The 18,318-nt window shown below is 36.2% G+C and overlaps 1 protein-coding gene across 1 annotated transcript in view; it reads left to right on the top strand.

Annotated features, from left to right (window-relative positions):
• CSMD3 (CUB and Sushi multiple domains 3) overlaps positions 1–18,318 on the top strand; it is a 605,915-nt gene that overhangs the window by 63,236 nt on the left and 524,361 nt on the right. The window contains 1 exon segment of the mRNA XM_032696902.1: positions 13,497–13,719. Coding sequence (XP_032552793.1) covers positions 13,497–13,719 — 223 coding nt within the window.

Below are 18,318 nucleotides of genomic sequence, written 5' to 3' on the forward strand. Positions count from 1 at the left end.
TCTGTAATTTCCATGCAGACTGGGTAAATTATGCATATTGGGTGTGGATTCCATTCTTGCTTCACTGCACTGATAGCATAATCACACAGTCCTAATTATAGAGATAGTAAATAAGAGAGAAAAGAATATACCACACCTTACTTCTGTAGAGACTTCTACTGGCACACTAAGCACTAATTAAAATTCATGATTGCATCACATTTTGCACTGATACAGAAGTTTTGTAACCAAGGAAAAGATTTTGTGTGGGAAGGAGGCAGACAGAGGGTTACTGTTGGGGTGTTTTTCAGTAAGTACTGTTCTTGCTCTCTAGCTCTTGTTCGAATGCTTACGGTTGTTCCCATAAAGCTGTTGCTGTTGCTCACTGGTGTGATGTGAGCTGAGGCACTCTCGAAAGAAACCCAGTGTGGAGCATTCATTTGCACCAGCTGCAGAGCTAATACAATTTTCGTCACGTTTCTCTTGATGAGCTGGTTAAGCAGTATTGCTATTACACACTGTTCTCTTCCTCTTCACTGCCATCTCTCCATTAACTCCACCCCGTGCACAGAAATATCTGATTTTAGGATTTGAGACTCTCTGGGATTCCCTGCATCTGCCTCTCCTACATAGGCAGGGAGCAGTCAAGCAGCCTATTTACCTTCTGCACCTCTTGGATCTGGGGGGAACCTGTTACAGAGAGTTGAAACAAACCAGCTTGATGCTCCTGCCATTACCAAGGAGATGTGATGGCTTCAGTTAGTACTGTTGGAAAGTGCTGACAGATTTCTCCTTGCTATGCTGGCCATGTTACATTCTTCTGTACATGGTACAGTGATGGCAGCAATGATGCCAAATCCATTTTGTAATGTGCAAGTAGGAAGTGGAGACCAGATGTTGAGTATGCACTGCTCAGGTACCTGGCCCTCATCTCTTTCAGGAAAGGCAAAGAAAACACTTTTGAACCTTACGGGTAAAATTAGAAGTAAATACTGAGGATTGCCCAATACTAAGTAATTTCCCAATTTTCCCTGAATTTGCTACTGTCTTTGTCTTGCTTCTCAAGCAATGCAAAAAGACGTTAATATAATGGTTGGAAAGGACTAAACTGCTGATGTATCTTAGGCAGGATTCTTTCACTTGACATTAGGCACCTGCAGACATCTAAGTTGATCTAGATACTTAAATCTGTGTTGTAGCCAACAGAAACTGTATGGAGTAATTTTATTTGATTGCAGTCTGATGTATATGACTAAGCGTTGCTGAATCTGTTGTCCAGGACTCCACTGATAATAACAGAAACCTTGCTGTTAGAACATTGTAAACGCCCACATTTAATCAAATTCTGCTCTTTGTATCTCATTTGTAAGCAGATGAGAGAAGAATAAATGTCAGTACTGGAACATAAAGATGACTTAAACCCCTGGACTGCATTCAGTAGCTAGAGGACTGTTGGATACACTGGCACAGAAGTCACTGGACATGCAATTAAGGCTGGAAAATAAATCTGCTTTTACAGAAACAGTTTGCAAATTTGGCTTCGATCTTCAGTAACAACTTTAATGAGAACTAAGACACTCTAGAAGATACAGCATGAAGCTGACTTGCAATTAACCTATGTTCAATACTCGGTGGGACACACAAATTGGGAGAACACAGAGATCGAGGACTTGAAATTGAGTTTAGTATACCCCAGTAATTACTGTGAACAGCTAGCTATTACATGGGATGTCACTTTTAGTTAGGCCAGAAGTTCACTTTGGCACTAAGAAACCCTGATCAAAATGTATTTGGATATACATTCAGAGATAGTTTGATTTAACAAACTCATATTATATGGAAAAAAAAGGAAAAAAAAAAGAAAAAAAAAGAAAAAAAAAGACAAAAAGTTGTATCCAAGCATTCAGATCAATTCTGCTTCCAGGTGCGCCAACCATTACTGAAGAGACAGGGCCACACAAGGTGCTCACATCTCCTCTGAGACAGGTACTTTGATAACAGTGAAAGCTTTTTGACTCTGATGAAGTCTTCTACCATGCCCCAGTATTTTTTACCAAAACTCAATCCAAATTCCACTCCTACACCTTGCACAGGATGAGACTGAGCATTTCCTTATCACAGTGATCAGTGTGGGTTAATAAAAAGAACATTTTAGTTTCCTAGAGGAGTATTATAGGTATGTGTGTTGCCTACCTTAATATCTATCTATCTATCTATCTATCTATCTATCTGCATTCTGATACATGCATATATTCAGAAATCAAATATTCTCAAAATGTTTCCCATGTAATAGGCTGCCCGTGTATTCATATTTGCTCTGTTATAAGCAGATATTTTCATGTACCGCAAAGAAGTAATGAATCAGTAACCAACAATGTCTTTGGTTTAGGAATGAAAAAGAGCATAAAAAAAAGAGGTGAGCTCCGTAATATTTTTACTAAGGTGCCAAGCGGATACAGTGCTGCTTTTTTTTAATGCTAAAATAAAAATAAAAGTAAAAAAAAAAGTGTCTTCCTTCTGAAAATTTTGTTAGGTAAGACACTGCTAATATCTAATATTTGATAAAGAGGATATGACATGAGAAAGACAGTAAGGTCTCTCTTCTCTTTGTTTGGCATTGAGCAAGCTTTAATACTGTACTGAGATTCTTTACTACTGAGAATATTTCAATGCAGTACAATTTGTTTCAAAGTAATAGCTTTCCTGTTAGAGCTAGTTTGTCATGTCAGAGGGGATGATTATTCATGATAAGCCACTGGCGATATTACCAGCAATTTTTTAAAAATGTAGGGTACTGATTAATTTCAGAGATATTAGCTACTGAAAGCAGACATCAGTACTGCAGAATGGATGAGACACTTGGAGTAACAGTTGCCAAAAGGTGAAATAAGCTAAAACCAGGGAGCACATCAATTAAAGTTGTAAAGTCACACAATTTAATAGAAAATGACGTGTTTTGCTTACTTGATCAGAAAAGACACTGGCCCCTGCTGAGTATTAATGACTGGGAGAAAGGAACTGAATGTCCAAGACTGTGCCTGGGGCTATTACATAACAAATTGTCATTAAGTCTCAAGAAATAATTAGCACTTTATCCTTTTTTTTTTTTTTTGTGCTGATATAAGCTGAAACCCAAGAAGAAAGACTCAGTCTAGACATCTGCATTTTTGCCATGCATAAATTGTTTGCATGGGAATACTAATAGCATAATAGTAAGTAAGATGCATTGGTGAATATGTAATACCTAGCACATTAGTAAAGTCCGTCCAAATTCCAATCAGTAAGATGCCAAATTCCTTTGTCCGATAAAAATGAACATGAAGACATCTAATCAACAATAATATCTCAGTATTTACCAGAATAACTTAATAAAATAGAATGGTATAACTGTTCTCTAAAACAGTTTTATGTGTCAAGTTAAAATATGCTATCCAAGTCAGATAGTCACAGTTTCTGTGACTTCTGTGCTGCACTGTTTTCCTTTACTGTTTTGGTTTGTTTGTTTGTTTTTCTCCCATACATTTTGTGTAGACTCCTTTCACAGTTCTTCAGTCCGGCTTTTCACATAACCCTTTTCTCTAAATTTATTCTATATCCCTAGTTCAGGTGACTCAGCATTTTTGTTCAGAAGATGTTGGCAGGACTATGGAAAAGGTTAACTGGTCAGTTCTGGAACAGAAATGGGTTTTTCTTTGATGCTGGGCTGCTGTGGTTGTGTTTTTATTTGTTTATTTGTTTGCTATTTTCAATGGAGGAGGGAAAAGAAGATACCAGTGACATCGTTAAATATTTATTTCTCCTTCTCCTTTCTGCAAATGGTGACAGAGTAGCATCAAGCTTTATCAAGCCAGGCAGAGAGATAATTCATCTTTTCCTGATGATGATGACTCTGTGTGTTGGTGTTTACCTCACATGATAGGATAGCAAAATCAGCTGGCATGGATAAATCAGTTAATATTGTCTTTCTTGCCCCTCTGTAACTCTCTGCCATAATGAAGACAGCTGCCCAGGGATGCTGCTCATCAGCTATGTTTAAAATATAATTATTGACATAAGCTCCCAAAAGTTTGCCATAATATAACAACTTGGGGTTCACCTGTTTACCTCTACAGAAGCAAATTTTCTCTGGAAAGGACCAGAATAAATATATAGAGTAATAGCAACAGCTTCAGTGGTCCTGTGACTATTGGGACCAAACTAAAGTTTGAAACAGCACTTGGTTGTATTACTTGGCTCTGTGACATTTTAGCATTGTTATCTCTATTAAATAGTCTAAAATGTGAGATCAAATCAAGAAGCTATCAATGCCAGAGAGTTGGACACATTTGTTCACCTATTTTTGTAGAACAGTATTATAAGCACTTTTAATACCTTGTCCAGAAAGTTTTTCATGACTTTGAAGTGTTTTCTAGTGTACGGAGAAGGAAATCTCTGATTTTCTTTTTGGACAACTATTTTATTTGTTAAATACTAAAAATTTTAGGGTCAGACCCTCTAGTAGTGATATTTGCTTTTTAAATTGAAATCATTACCAGGAATAAATGTAATATAAAAAATATTGATAAAACTAAATTACTGGTTTTATGCTATCAGTAAATGAGGGATCATTGAAAGTCTTACAAACTCAGATATCTCAGTAACTTACAACACTCTAACTTATTTTTTATCCTTCCTCAGTCTGAACTGCCTCAATGGACTACTGAAACATAGATTCTGGCTTATGATACAAAATAAATATTTATGACACATGGAAGGACATGGTAAAGAGGTTAATACTTTGCCCTACTGCAAATGTAGAAATGTACAATACGAATTAATTGAAAATTAAAAATTGAGCAGAACTGACAATATCTGAAAAATGACCTTTGTATTCAGCCACGCAAAAACATGGAAAAAATAGTAGTGGTCTGTGGATTTTTAGATCAGAAGAATTATTTTTTACTATATTAAAAAGCTACTTAGATTAAAAATTACCTTTTTTAGAAATTTTTTTAGTAAATGAAGACAGAATTGTTTTCTGTTAGTAAAAGATGTTTACATTTTTTCAAAGTGTTTAAATTGTGCTCCCTTCGTTTTTAAGAACTGCCAGAAACTGTCCTGTAGTGTGAAATCTTTCATGCGAAGTGCTCCTGATCTCCTTGCATTCACTTGACCCTTATATAGTCTGTGTCTCTTTGAAGTGGCTTTGGCTTTTTTTCACTGTCATATGATCTAGAAAATGAAAAACAGAAAACTCACTGAAGTTTGGATTGTATCAAAGACTACAGTTGGCTTTTCCAGCTGCTGCTTCCTTTAATTTTCAACCCTACAGTAATGGTACCACAAAGCAACTATTAACATCAAATTTTATATATGTTTCACTGGGAAGCGTAGTATTTCAGAAGCATGCAACACTAATTATGCATTTGTTTCTTCTCAGGCTTATAGAAGAGTTTCAAGGGTCTGAAATTCCATGTTATCTAAAGCACGAATGTGTTTGTTTCATTTTTTTAAAATTACATTTCTTCTGAAGGTCATCCCTCTGAAGGAATGAGAAGACTTTATAGACTGTTTACATCTGAAGCGATTTGAGTTGCCATAGAAGGGTGTCTTACTTTTTTAAAAAGAAAACAGAATAGGAAGATGGTCTGTGGTAGTGTACAGTAAATACTGAGCCATTCTATGTTTAATTACTATTGGCAGAAATTTAAAACAGAGCCTTAATTTTGTCTGGATCTTCCGAGCACTGAGTCTTCAAAATCTTTTCTAATCTTGTTGAAGTTGCTTCAAATCAGCATCATATTTATTGATAATGCTTATTTCCTATCTGAATGCTTACTGGAACTTTTATCCTCATTCGGACTTTTCTTAACCCTTCCACCCACTCCTTTTTAGAATTTAACAAAATCTATGATGTTTTAGAAGGCTTATGTGAACTTTCTTTCTTTCTTTTTTTTTTTTTCTTTCTCTCTTTTCTTTCTTTCTTTAAAACTGTATTTGAATTTCAAGATGGTTACTTAGATTTACAGTAATCTGCTTTCTATGACTTGTCTGAAACTGCTGGAACATTTCAAACTACCAGATGAAATATACTGTAATTGTACTTTCTTATTTTTTTCTTTTTTTTTTCTTTTTTCTGCCCAAACCTGACCTGCCCTACCCAAACCTGCTCTTCCCAAACCTTCCCAAACCTTCCTTGCCCTGCCCTGCCCAAACCTGCCCTACCCAAACCTGCCCTGCCCTGCCCAAACCTGCCCTGCCCTGCCCAAACCTGCCCTTCCCAAACCTTCCTTTCCCTTCCCAATTTTAATGAACCAGCTACATAATGACAGAGGTTTACTGTGTATGCCAATGGGCTTTAAATTTAGGGAATTCAAGTCAGCATTATATTGACTGTTCTCCTGTTACACTACAGTTAATTTGAAAACTAATTAATGTTATGGGACATTTCAGCTTTAATTTAAATGTGTAGTACTAAATATATCTTGATTTTTTCCAGAGGTTACTTTTGTTTCAATCTTTAATTTATAGAGAGTATTTCCTTATGTACTTTTGTTACATGAAAACCAGTTGCTTCTTTTACCATCTTTCCATTTTGAGTCTTCTGCTCCTCAAGATGTATTCCATGTGAACAAGAGCAATCCTGTTGTATTTTAGACCTTATGTTTCTTTAAACAAGTAACACACTCAGTGTTGACATGAGGGAACAGAATCTTTCGTCCTTCTACTAGTTTTCACAGCTGAGACAAGTGGAAGACAACACTAAAATATTTCTAAACCTCTTTCAGAAAAGGTGTCTGAAACAGAGATAAGAAATTTCTCTCTGAAGAAAAAGCAGTACCTCCATAAAGTGTTTCAAATGTGGTGATGATTTACAGTGATACCTTCTGTTTGGCTGGTATTCCATACCAGTTCCATTGAGTTTGTTATAGAGTTTCCAGTCAATCCTACCAAAAGATTAGAAAAGTCATTTTGATACCTTATTATGGCTTATACAAGGGCAAGGCAATCTATTTTACTCAGATATTTGCCAAAAAGTATCACTATATTTTCTCATAGCATTAAAATGATACTAATCATAGATTGAAAAGTTTAAAATGGACTTCTTTTGAAAACTTCATAATGTCTAAACTTCATAGTGGCCCAATTTCCAGTAAGTTGTGTGAAGATTAGGCATCCATCTTATTTGTGAAAGAAAATGCTTTTAAGAACAAAATGAAATGAAATGGCAATTTAGTTAAGAAGTCCTCAATTTCCTGGAACTCCTAAGAGCTGATTTTCACCAAGGTGTTTCAGTGTTTTTCTTACTTTATGCCCTTCACAAACACAAGATTTTTGTTGTGTTTTTTGGTTCTTTTATAAGGCTTTATTAAGCATCTCTGAGACTAAAGAAAACAGTCTAAAATGAAGGAAATAAGCATTATATGTAAAAAACAATGATTGACAAAAATAGAAAGTAAAAAGCAACCCACAAAGAGAGACATAACCATGACAGAAGAGTTGGAACTGAGTTGGAGTTGTTCAGGCTCCAGGGATACCTTACAGCAGGTACCTTCTAATACCTACATGGGGCCAACAAGAAGGCTGGAGAGGGACTTTTTAGAAAGACGTGTAGTGATAGGAAAAAAGAAAATGATTTTAAACTGACAGAGGGCAGGTAGGTTTAGATCACACATTAGGAAGAAATTCTTTGCTGTGAGGGTGGTGAGATACTGGAGCAGTGTTCCCAGAGATGTTGTGGATGTCCCATCCCTGTAGTATTCAAGGCCAAGTTGGATGAGGCTTTGAGCAACTTGATCTAGTGGAAGGCACCCCTGTCCACAGCAGGGGTTTGGAACTAGATGACCTTTAAGGTCCCTTCCAACCCAAACCATTTTATGATTCTATGATTCTAAATTTTTATTACTTTGGGAAATTATACATAAGAAAATAACAATTATCTGTGGTCAGACAAAATATCAAATGTTGGCTTTGCTCATCTGGTAGAAAGCTCATTGTAAAAGCTGCTATTGGAGCTGAGATGGAGGTGAGAATTCTTTGAAGTAGAGTTGAGTTAAACAGGCATAGAGATGTATATAAATACAAGATAGATTTTTCTGAAGCAGCAGCAGTTCTAATGCCTTGTAGCTGGCATGGATACCTATCCCACTGCAAACTGCTACCCAGGTGCAGTCTACTTATGTTCTGGTGTGCTGTGCTGCAGGGTTGCTGCTGGTATGTACACCTTCCATGCCTAGCACAGGTGAAATGTGAGACTCATGAAGAAGGAGGGAGTTACAACATAGGAATGGACACCGGTGAGTGTCCTTAGTGTAAAAGTCAGCAGTCTGTTCATATGAAAACACAGTAGAGTAAGAAAGAAGCATGCAAGCTACTGGGCATTTGAGGGAGGCAGAGAAAAAGGTGGAGAGTAAGTAGGAACTAATAAGTCCAATGCAATAGAGACGATTGCCTTCCAGGTTTGTACTCATGTGAAAAAAATTCAACAAAACTTAGTGTTGGAAGTTAAGATTAGAGAAAGGAGATTTGTTTAATGCAGAAAAGAGGCATAACGTGAAATGGAAGAGCATAAATTAAAGAGAATTAAGGCATGATGAGAAGAGATAAAAAGATAAATTTCAAACACAGTCCAAAGTAAAATGCAGTCATTACATCTGGAGAGTGTCCTATTCTCATTTTCATAATTGGATTCAAAGATCTTCATGTGAGGCATGACAGGACAAGTAAAATTATAGAAATGGTAAGATGGTTTAGAAAGAAATATTGTGTATATATTTTCCAAAAATGAGAAGGATTGACTGCAGGAAGGAAAGGGTTCACAAAATAGGGATGGGTTCACATCACAATGAAATCTATCCCTGTTGCATTCCAGTATGTTCTTAGACGTGCTAACAAAAAGGGTGAACATATAGAACCATAAAAACTAAGGTGATGATAACATAAGTGAACAGAAAGAGAATGCAGCAAAACAGAAGAGAATTAGGAGAACAATCCTTCCTGATTTATGATCACCATAAAAAGTAGCTGCTCCTTGCTGCTCAATACAGTCAGGTGATCAAAGATCGTAAACAGGAAAGGTCTTGCAGAAACATGTAATGAACAGGAGAGATAAATGAACAAAGTTGATGGACTCTGAATGGAATAGAACCACCAACTAGGGGGAAAAGAATAATGTTGCAAATAGGTTTATTGCACAAAAAAGGGGAGGTGAACAAAGATGACATGGCTAAGGAATACTGTAAGATACTATTGACTGTGCTTTAAGATAGGTGCAAGTCAAAGAAATGAAAGGAGATTGGCTTATCAGAAAGGATACTGAAGAAAAAAAGCAATGTATGAACAAATCATCTTCCATTTTCTCAGTTTGCTTTTAAAACAAATGACAGCAAGTATTAAATACCTCTTTAAAAGGAAACACACAAGCAACTTAGAAATGTGAGAGTGTGTTAATCAATGCAGACTCAGTATAATTATCTTATGATAATGACTGCTATTAAAGAACACATTAAACAAAGAAGATTAAACAAAAGATGTGGAGTACTAGGGAGGTGAGAGGTGTGGACATATGTTATTAAACAGTATAATTGAATGGTCAGAAGGAAGAGAAAAAGCCAAAGACAATCTTGTTGTGTACTGGGTGAGCATAATTATGGGAAATCCAAGGGCGAGGGGTGTGGATATGGTGTAAGTATTACTTGCTTTGCTAGAAGGCAAGGAAAGTTGAATAAATAGATTAAGAACTGATGTTACTGATGCTTACTGTAATCCCACAATGAATCAGAGGATGACTGAAATCAGAAAGAGTGGCTGTGGTTTTTGATTTCAAGAAATATTTATCCATGTAAAATTGATGACAATTAAACATCTGAATTTTAAAATCTGGTAAAAAACAATGCAATGGAAACTTTGAATTATACTCACTATTAAAAGAATATCATGAGTGGTTTTGTTCATCTTCATACTTGCTTCAACAAGAATTTTTCTTTTCTAGTCTTAACTTAAAGCTATTCAAAATTCTTCATTGTGTGCTTTGAATAAAACCTTCCCCTTAATGAAAAGCAGTTTGCAAGTAACTTCTTTTTGGAATGCTAGTTCTGAAATCTAGATGAAAAAGATCACAGTATATGTTACTGGTTATTTCAGCATGAATTTTACCTCGTGAAAATAAATGTCATGTTTTCCTCATTTGATCAGACCAGTCAGTTAATGCACGCTGTTTATTTTGATCATAACCAAGTTGGGCTGCCAAGGTGAAGAACATCACAGAATGTATTAACATATGAAAGCAGAGATTAAAGTGCATGTTGTATGGAGTCTGTTGGCATGATTTTTTTTTATTTTATAGACTAAAAAAGTAGGCCTATCAAAATCAAACTTCACTGTTGGTTTGTTGGTATTTTTTCCATTCTTGGAATTAAAAGTGTATCTTCTGACACGTGCATAGCTGTGTTACATTCTACTAGTCATCTCAGAAAAACATCCAAGTTATATCATCATGCAGAATATGAAGAATTCTCTTTTGTTATGGTTTGGGTATGGAATAAAAGAAGTAAGTGGAACTTTTATAAGTTGTGAAACTTTATATTTCATATATATTTATGGATAGGACCAATTATTGGATCCAATATGAAGCATTACATTCCTTAATAAATAGTGTGTTATCTCACAAGGTTCTACTCACTCATAGTTGTGGTTCTAGTTTTGGCTTTGGTTTTTTAAAATATAATTTAATTTTGGTAACAGAAGACTTATTATATTTGATTTTTTTCTTTGTAATTTGTATTGAATTAACAGAACAGTCCATATGTAATTGAAAACTTTCATGACATAAGTACAGCAACAAAGGTTCTAAATTATGGAGCTATATTATGATGCTGAGACAAAGTTTACACTGTGCTTTCCACACTTGGTATGGGGAGATGCATAAAAATTTACAGCATATGCTGTTTAGTTTTCAAGTCTCTCTCTCTCTGTAAGTTTTTTGTCTAATTCAATTGAATATGCCTCAGCAAGAGATTTCTAGGAAAAACTAAATTGATAAATATGTGCACACAGCTATTTAAAGTCTTATTTCAGTGACTGTATTTTGTAGGAAGTGTTAGAGTTCTAGGATGAAGAGCTTATGATGTAGTTTAATTTTGTAAAGTGACTTGTGCACAAACTGTATTCCAAAAGACTTTTAAAGTGCTAAATAAAACAGCTGAGCTTAAATAATAAATAATAACACATAAAAGAGATTTAAAAATAGTTCAAGTATATGAGGGAGATACAGAAAGAGATAAATAAAACAAACTCCTAACAATGACAGTTGTGCAGGCACTGATATGAGAATGAATTCTCTAAGCTAATTCACAGTAGAAGGTAAAATTTGCTATATATGTCAGATGAGGCAAACAAAGGTCTAATTACTTTCTAAGAGGATCTTCCATTCCCTTTTTGTCCTATATATCTGATACAGTGATATTTGTATTGGAACAGTAGTCATACTTCATAAGAGGCATCTTTTCTCACCACTGGAGATAAACATGAAAAAGCCGAGATAAAAACATTGTATGTCTCCCTCTTCTGTTGTCAAGAAAAGTAACTTTACAATGTAGCAACACAAAGTGTAATATCTTAAGAGATTTTTGCTTAGTACTTCAGAGAAGGGGGTCTCTGCACATATAAATGCTCAGTGCGAAGACAATCTTGTGAATATGCCATGAAGAAGATGATTTAATGAGCTCAAATATATACATGTGTGTATAATTAAAGAGTCGGCATCTGGTTTGTTTGTTTGTAGTTTGTTGTGAAATGTATATCGTGTTTCTGTGAAAGAGCAGCTCAGTGTTTTGTGCTGTCTCTCAGTTGATGAAATCCCCCCCCAGCAGAGGGGGCTTGCTCTGAGTGTGCTTCGGAAAGAGAAGCTTTGGGGGTGCAAAAGGCAAAGCAGGAAAGCTGATCTAGTATTTAAGGAGTAAGAGAGCAAAGGGCCTAGAGAGAGGATGCAGACCTACAGTCAGACTGCAAAGCTGGTGGAAAGAAAAAATATCCTAAAGCCCCAAATGAATTAGGAACTGCTGTAACTGAGCATTAGAACTTGGAACAAAAGTTTAGAAAAGGACCTGTCCTACCAGGACACAGTGACTTGAAGGAGACCTTTTTATAATTATTCTTGTTCTCTTATTTTTCTCAGAAAATGGATTTTCTATATAAGAAGAAAATTTGTTATAATCCAAGAAAAATCAGTGTTTGAATGTAGGGGCCATTTCTGAAATTTGGTAACGTTCATTTTAAAAAGAATCTATTGGCAGAGCAACCTTTTACCTTTGACCACTGTACTGAATTTGGCTAGGATAGACTTAATTTTCTTCATAGTAGATCCTATGATATTATGTTTTAGATTTGTGACCAAAACAGTGTTGATAGCACAAGGACATTTTATTTATTCCTGAGCAGTGCTTACACAGCATCAAGGCCTTCTCTGCTTATCATGCTGCCTGTCGCAGCAAATCAACTGGGGATGGGCAAGAAATTGGGAGGGGACACAGCTGGGACACAGATGACTCCAAACAATGACAGGGATATTCTATAACATATGAAAGGGATATTCCATACCACGTGGTGCCATGCTCAGTGACAAATGCTGATGGAAAGGAGGAGGAAGGGACCGTGTTCAGGGTTATGATGTTTGTAACCATTCGGCATGATGTAGCCCTGCTTTCCTGGAGATGGTTGAACACCTGCCTGGCAGAGTAGCAAATGAATTCCTTCATCTTCTTTGTTTACATGTACAGCTTTCACTGTACCTGTTAAACTGTCCTTATCTCAACCCACGAGTTTTCTCACATTACTCTTTCCATTCTCTCTCCCATCCCACTGCAAGGGAGCAGACGGGGGTGGTGGGGGGGTGGTGGGTGAGGGAGTGGCTCTGGGGGGCTTCCCTGACTACCAGAATTGAACAACACCCACTTAGGGTCAGTCAAAACACGTTCATCTTAATATTTACATGACATAGTATCATGATGGTGGTATTTCAGATTAAGTCTTTTAAGTAGACAGCTTTCATGACCCAGAATTATTGGCTGGGAAAAGCTTGTTCATAGTAAGTAGCCTTTTAGCCTCTTACAGTCCCAAAATATGTGGAGGAGGAGCACGAGATTAATAGGTTTAATCTGTATCAGACCTGTACCAAAAGAGATTTGTTTGCTTTGCTCTGACTGCTTCTCTTCCTTTTGTCAAAAAGGGGAATTGATGTGGATACTTTACCTCATAGACAAATTTAGTCATAGATGTTGTTATATATATTTATTTGCAAAGATGCTACCATATGCCTTTACATAAACAGTATGGAAAACACATTTGTTAGGTGGGTGGGGTTGTTTTGCATTAAGTGGCCAGCATTTGTATTAAAACATTGGCTTTTTCTTTCTAAATGCCGTACTTGCTAAGAAATATTTTGATATTTTTTCAGAAATCATGAATTCTAGCGATGTATTCTATTGAAGATTGATATAAAAATGGATTGCTGACTTTTGTTTCCTTGGTATCTTTTTTAGGATTTATTTATACCTGTGGTGGAACTTTAAAAGGACTTAATGGCACTATAGAAAGCCCTGGCTTCCCATATGGATATCCAAATGGTGCAAACTGTACATGGGTTATAATAGCAGAAGAAAGAAACAGAATACAAATCGTCTTTCAGTCTTTTGCTCTAGAAGAAGAATATGATTATTTGTCATTATATGATGGGCATCCTCATCCTGCAAACTTTAGGACAAGGTAATGAATAAATATTAATAAAATCTAATTTATACTAATATCTTAAAAATATATGAGAATATAGTTAAAGCTAATGTTTTTAAATTATTTCTTTCATATTTAGTCTTTAAGGTGAACTTTAATTAATTGTAAGTGCCAAAATCTAGATCATGTGCTTTAATTTTAGTTAAAGTAAGTGCTGAAATTAATCTAGCCCTCATAAAAGTTGTCTCAACAAAATGTAATTAATTAAGAAACATATGAGCATGGATAAATGAATGTAAAGTGAGTATGAGATTGTAGAGGTCTCAGTTTGTGTGATCTAGTAGCAGTGAAACTTTTGTATTCTTTCAACAGGAGGCTTTTGATGAAAATCAAGAAAATATAACATTTAAGATGGACTAGATAATTATTTTCTTGCAATTGTAAATGAGCATCTTCTAACAAAAAGGGATTACAACAGTGAAAAAATCAGTTTGAAATATCAAGAATGTGATGGGTCACAGAACATTTTTTATCTGAGTCTATTTCAGAGTCATGGCCCAGATTTTCAGTTCTGGGAGGTTGCAGCTTGAGGAATACATAATATTTCAGCAATTGCAACAGATATATTAGTCACACACTTGCTAGTTATTTTTATTATTATCTATCTTGACTTCTGTAAGTCGTCATCTGCCTAGACTTCTGTAAGGCCTTTGGGGTGGCCCCACACAACAGCCTTGTTGTTAAATAGGAGAGATACGTATTTGATGGATGGACTATTTGATGGATAGTGCAGTGGCTGCACGGCCACATCCAAAGGGTTGCAGTCAAGAGCTTAAAGTACAGAGATCAGCAACAAATGGTGTCCTTCAGGGAGTCTGTACTGGGACCAGTATCTTTGTTAAGGATGTAGACAGTGAGACTGAGTGCACGCTCAGCAAGTTTGCAGATGACACCAAGTTGAGTGGTGCAGTTGATTTGCTTGAGGGAGGGGATGCCATCCAGAAGGACATTGACAGACTGGAGGAGTGGGCCCAGGAGAACCTCATGAAGTTCAATGAGGCCACATGTAACATCCTACACCTGGGTCTGGTCAATTCTCAGTGTCAATGCAGATTGGGAGACGAATGGATTGAGAGCAGTCTTGAAGAGAAGGACTTGGGGAGATAGATAGATAGATAGATAGATAGATAGATAGATAGATAGATAGATAGATAGATAGATAGATAGATTAGATAGATAGATAGATAGGTAGGTAGGTAGATAGATAGATAGATAGATAGATGGATGGATGGACGAAAAATTGGACACAAACCAGCAATGTGCAGTTACAGCTCAGAAAGCCAACTGTATCCCAGGCTGCATCAAAAGAAGCATGAGCAGTAAGTTGAGGGAGCTGATTCTTCCTCTCTGGTTTGCTTTTGTGAGACCCCACCTGGAGAACTGTGTCCAACTCCAAGGCTCCCAGCACAAGAAAAGCATTGACCTATTGGAGCAGGTCCAAATAAGTCCACCAAAATGATCAGAGGGCTGGAGCACCTCTCCTATGAAGAAAGGCTGAGAGAGCTGGGGTTGTTCAGCCTTGAGAACAGAAGGCTCCAGGGAGACCATATCGTGACCTTTCAATACTTAAAGGGGACTTGAGAAAGATGGATAGAGACTTTTTACCAGGGCCTCTAGTGACAGGACAAAGGGCAATAATTTTAAACTTAAAAGAGGGTAGATGAGGACTTGAGCACCTCCCTGACAAAGACAGGCTGAGAAAGTTGGGGCTGTTCAGCCTGGAGAAGAGAAGGTTGTATAGGGACCTCACAGCAATCTTCCAGTATTTGAAAAGGGCCTACAGGGAAGCCAGAAAAGGACTCTTCATCAAGAACTGTAGTGGTAGGACAAGGAGTAATGGGTACAAACTGAAAGAGGGGAAATTTAGGTTAGATATTAGAAAGGAAAGTTTTACTATGAGGGTGGTGAGATACTGGATCAGGTTGTCCAAGAAGCTTGTGGATGCCCCTACCCTGGCAGTGTTCAAAGCCAGGTTGGATAAGGTCTTGAGCAACCTGGTTTACTGGGAGGTGTTCCTGCCCATGGCAGGAGATTTCGGACTAGATGGTCTTTAAGATCCCTTCCAACCCCTTAACATTCTATGACTATATGATTAAGATAAGATATGAGGAAGAAATTCTTTACAAAGAGGGTAGTAACATACTGGAACGAGTTCCCAAGAAATCCTTGGCTTTGAGTAACCTGATCTAGGGAAAGATGTCCCTGCCCACAACAGTGCGGGTTGGAACTAGATCATCTTCCGAACCAAACCATTCCATGATTTTATTATTCTATGATCCTGTGATGAAGAATGTGATATCTGTTCTTAATCAGGGAACATCAAGTTTCGTTTTGCTTTGCGTAATGCTGCTCAAATAAAGGGATTTGTGTTCATAAGGTTGTATGGTAAATGTTGATTCACTGGTAATGATTTTTTTTTTTAACTACTGCGTAACAATGCAGCATCTGTTCACTAGAAGGAAAATGTAACTTGGTACTAGAAGGAAACTAGAACAGTAAAATTCTTCATCTCAAATCTGTGTAGGATGTGAATTCTGTTTGTCAAATGGTTAATTGTTTCTCTTTGTACTTCTGTGTTTCCATTTTTATTTCCTGTTTCATGAATGTTTGTGTGCAATTCTGATATCAGCTGCAGGAAAGAGGGAACCCATAGATAAAAGATTTGAGAGTTGTATTTCATAACAACAAGAAAAAACAAGATCATGTAGTTTTCCTCCTTTCTACCCAGTCCTCAAAAGATAAAATTGAGATTTTCTCAAATGTAGGAGACCAAAAAGGCTCTCACTGGCAGTCAAAGGTTCTATTGGTGAATCCACTCTAAATTGTAATCTCAAGGAGTATGTAAACAATGTTCTGGACAAATGCAAAAGAATTAAACAATTACTACAGTTAGGAACCAATGGTCTTTACTGAGTTACAATTTTAATGAGCATCAAGAAAAAGGGGTTAAGGAAGTTAGGAGGATGGAAGCAAGAGGAATGTAATATCTTGGAAAAGAAGAATTGTTTTTCTTTATGTCTTGTTCAAGCTGCTCAAAAGGTTTATATGTATTTGTATGCACATGTTAATTCATACATATACATGTATATGTGTCTGGACATACAGATATATAGATATCTATATGCATTTATAGATATATGTGTGCAGGATTCTTTTTAAGTTAAACTAATCCTTCAATGCTGGAGCTTTGGGATTTTTATTTTTTTTTTAAAGGTCAGTATCTTGAGGAGAAAGTCAAGGAAACCTGTCATGCTTAAAAGTTTTGGTGTGGTGTAATCAGGATGCCATTACATTCTGGTGAAGAAGTATAAGCAGTTCTGTGGAAGAGTAGAATAAGTCAGCACTTTAAAAGGAAAAGGCGATTGAGCCTCAATATAAGTCTTGAAATAGACTCCTTTTGCAAGATTTACAAGATCTTACCAGAGTGTGGGTACAGTAGAAGGATAGTACACATTTGTATGAGTGGAGAATTGAGTTTTAAATTAAGAAAGGATGACAGTGAAATTATGCAAGCTTTACTAAATCTTTCATGATTTAAAAACATTTATTTTCTCAGATTGCTGTAGCAAGTAGTGTGGTGGTTTCCTAGAGTTTTCTTTTGCAAAAGGTTTTTATTTAAACAAGTGAAGCTTGAAATGAGGTACAGTTGCTTGTGAAAACTATTGTTCCAGCATGACAATGGATTTTGTCATTTTACTTAGTGACATTGATGAAGGTGTAATCAGAATGCACTTGTTGCCTTCCCTTTAATTTTGTAACAGGCAAAAATATTTTCAGGGGACTACCTAAAAAAATTGTGTCAGGTAGACAAGGACACTATTTCTTTTTTTTTCTTCAATAAATTTCTATCTAAATTAAAATGATTTTGCAGTTTGACTATTTGTGAAGCTCATGTCCTCTGATTCCATCCTTGTCCAGTTTTGTACTTCTTTGTTTAATTGGTCTCCTCAGAATTGAATCTTGTTGAAATTGCAGTCATTGACTGTTTTCAGTGAATGCTTAACAGCCTGAACTGATTTAGATGGCACTTAAATGGCAGCTAAACAATAACAAATGGAAGAGAAGCATGTCAGATAGGGCCATTACGGAAAGTGTAGAGTCAATATTGTACTTGTATCTTTGTGTTACTCCATATGCTTGATTTAGTATATTTCATATGATAATCTTTGCCTCAAACTATAAATAAACTATAAAATAATTTAAAGCTGTGAATGATATGAAAAAAATTATGTCTTTCCATAAATTATATTTGTAAGTACCTACAAAAAATATGTTTCCAGAAAGACAGTATTAATTCATGTATTTGAACCAAGCTTTCAGCAAAATTTCATACTTGGAAGTCTTTCTGGGTCATGTCATAGACACTATTTCTAGGGTTTTCTTGTTGCCTTCCTTATGTATATTTGTGATTTTTGTGTACCCTTTCTTTCACATTTATACAACTAGCACCCCCCAAAACAAATAAAAAACTCAAACAAATAAACCCACCAAAAAACCCAAACCAAACAAAAAAACCCAAACAAAAAGAAAACTAAAAAACCTCCCACCCAAACAAACAAAACAAAACAAAAAAAC

The sequence above is a fragment of the Chiroxiphia lanceolata genome, chromosome 1, assembly GCF_009829145.1.
Source record: "Chiroxiphia lanceolata isolate bChiLan1 chromosome 1, bChiLan1.pri, whole genome shotgun sequence".
Taxonomy (NCBI): domain Eukaryota; kingdom Metazoa; phylum Chordata; class Aves; order Passeriformes; family Pipridae; genus Chiroxiphia; species Chiroxiphia lanceolata.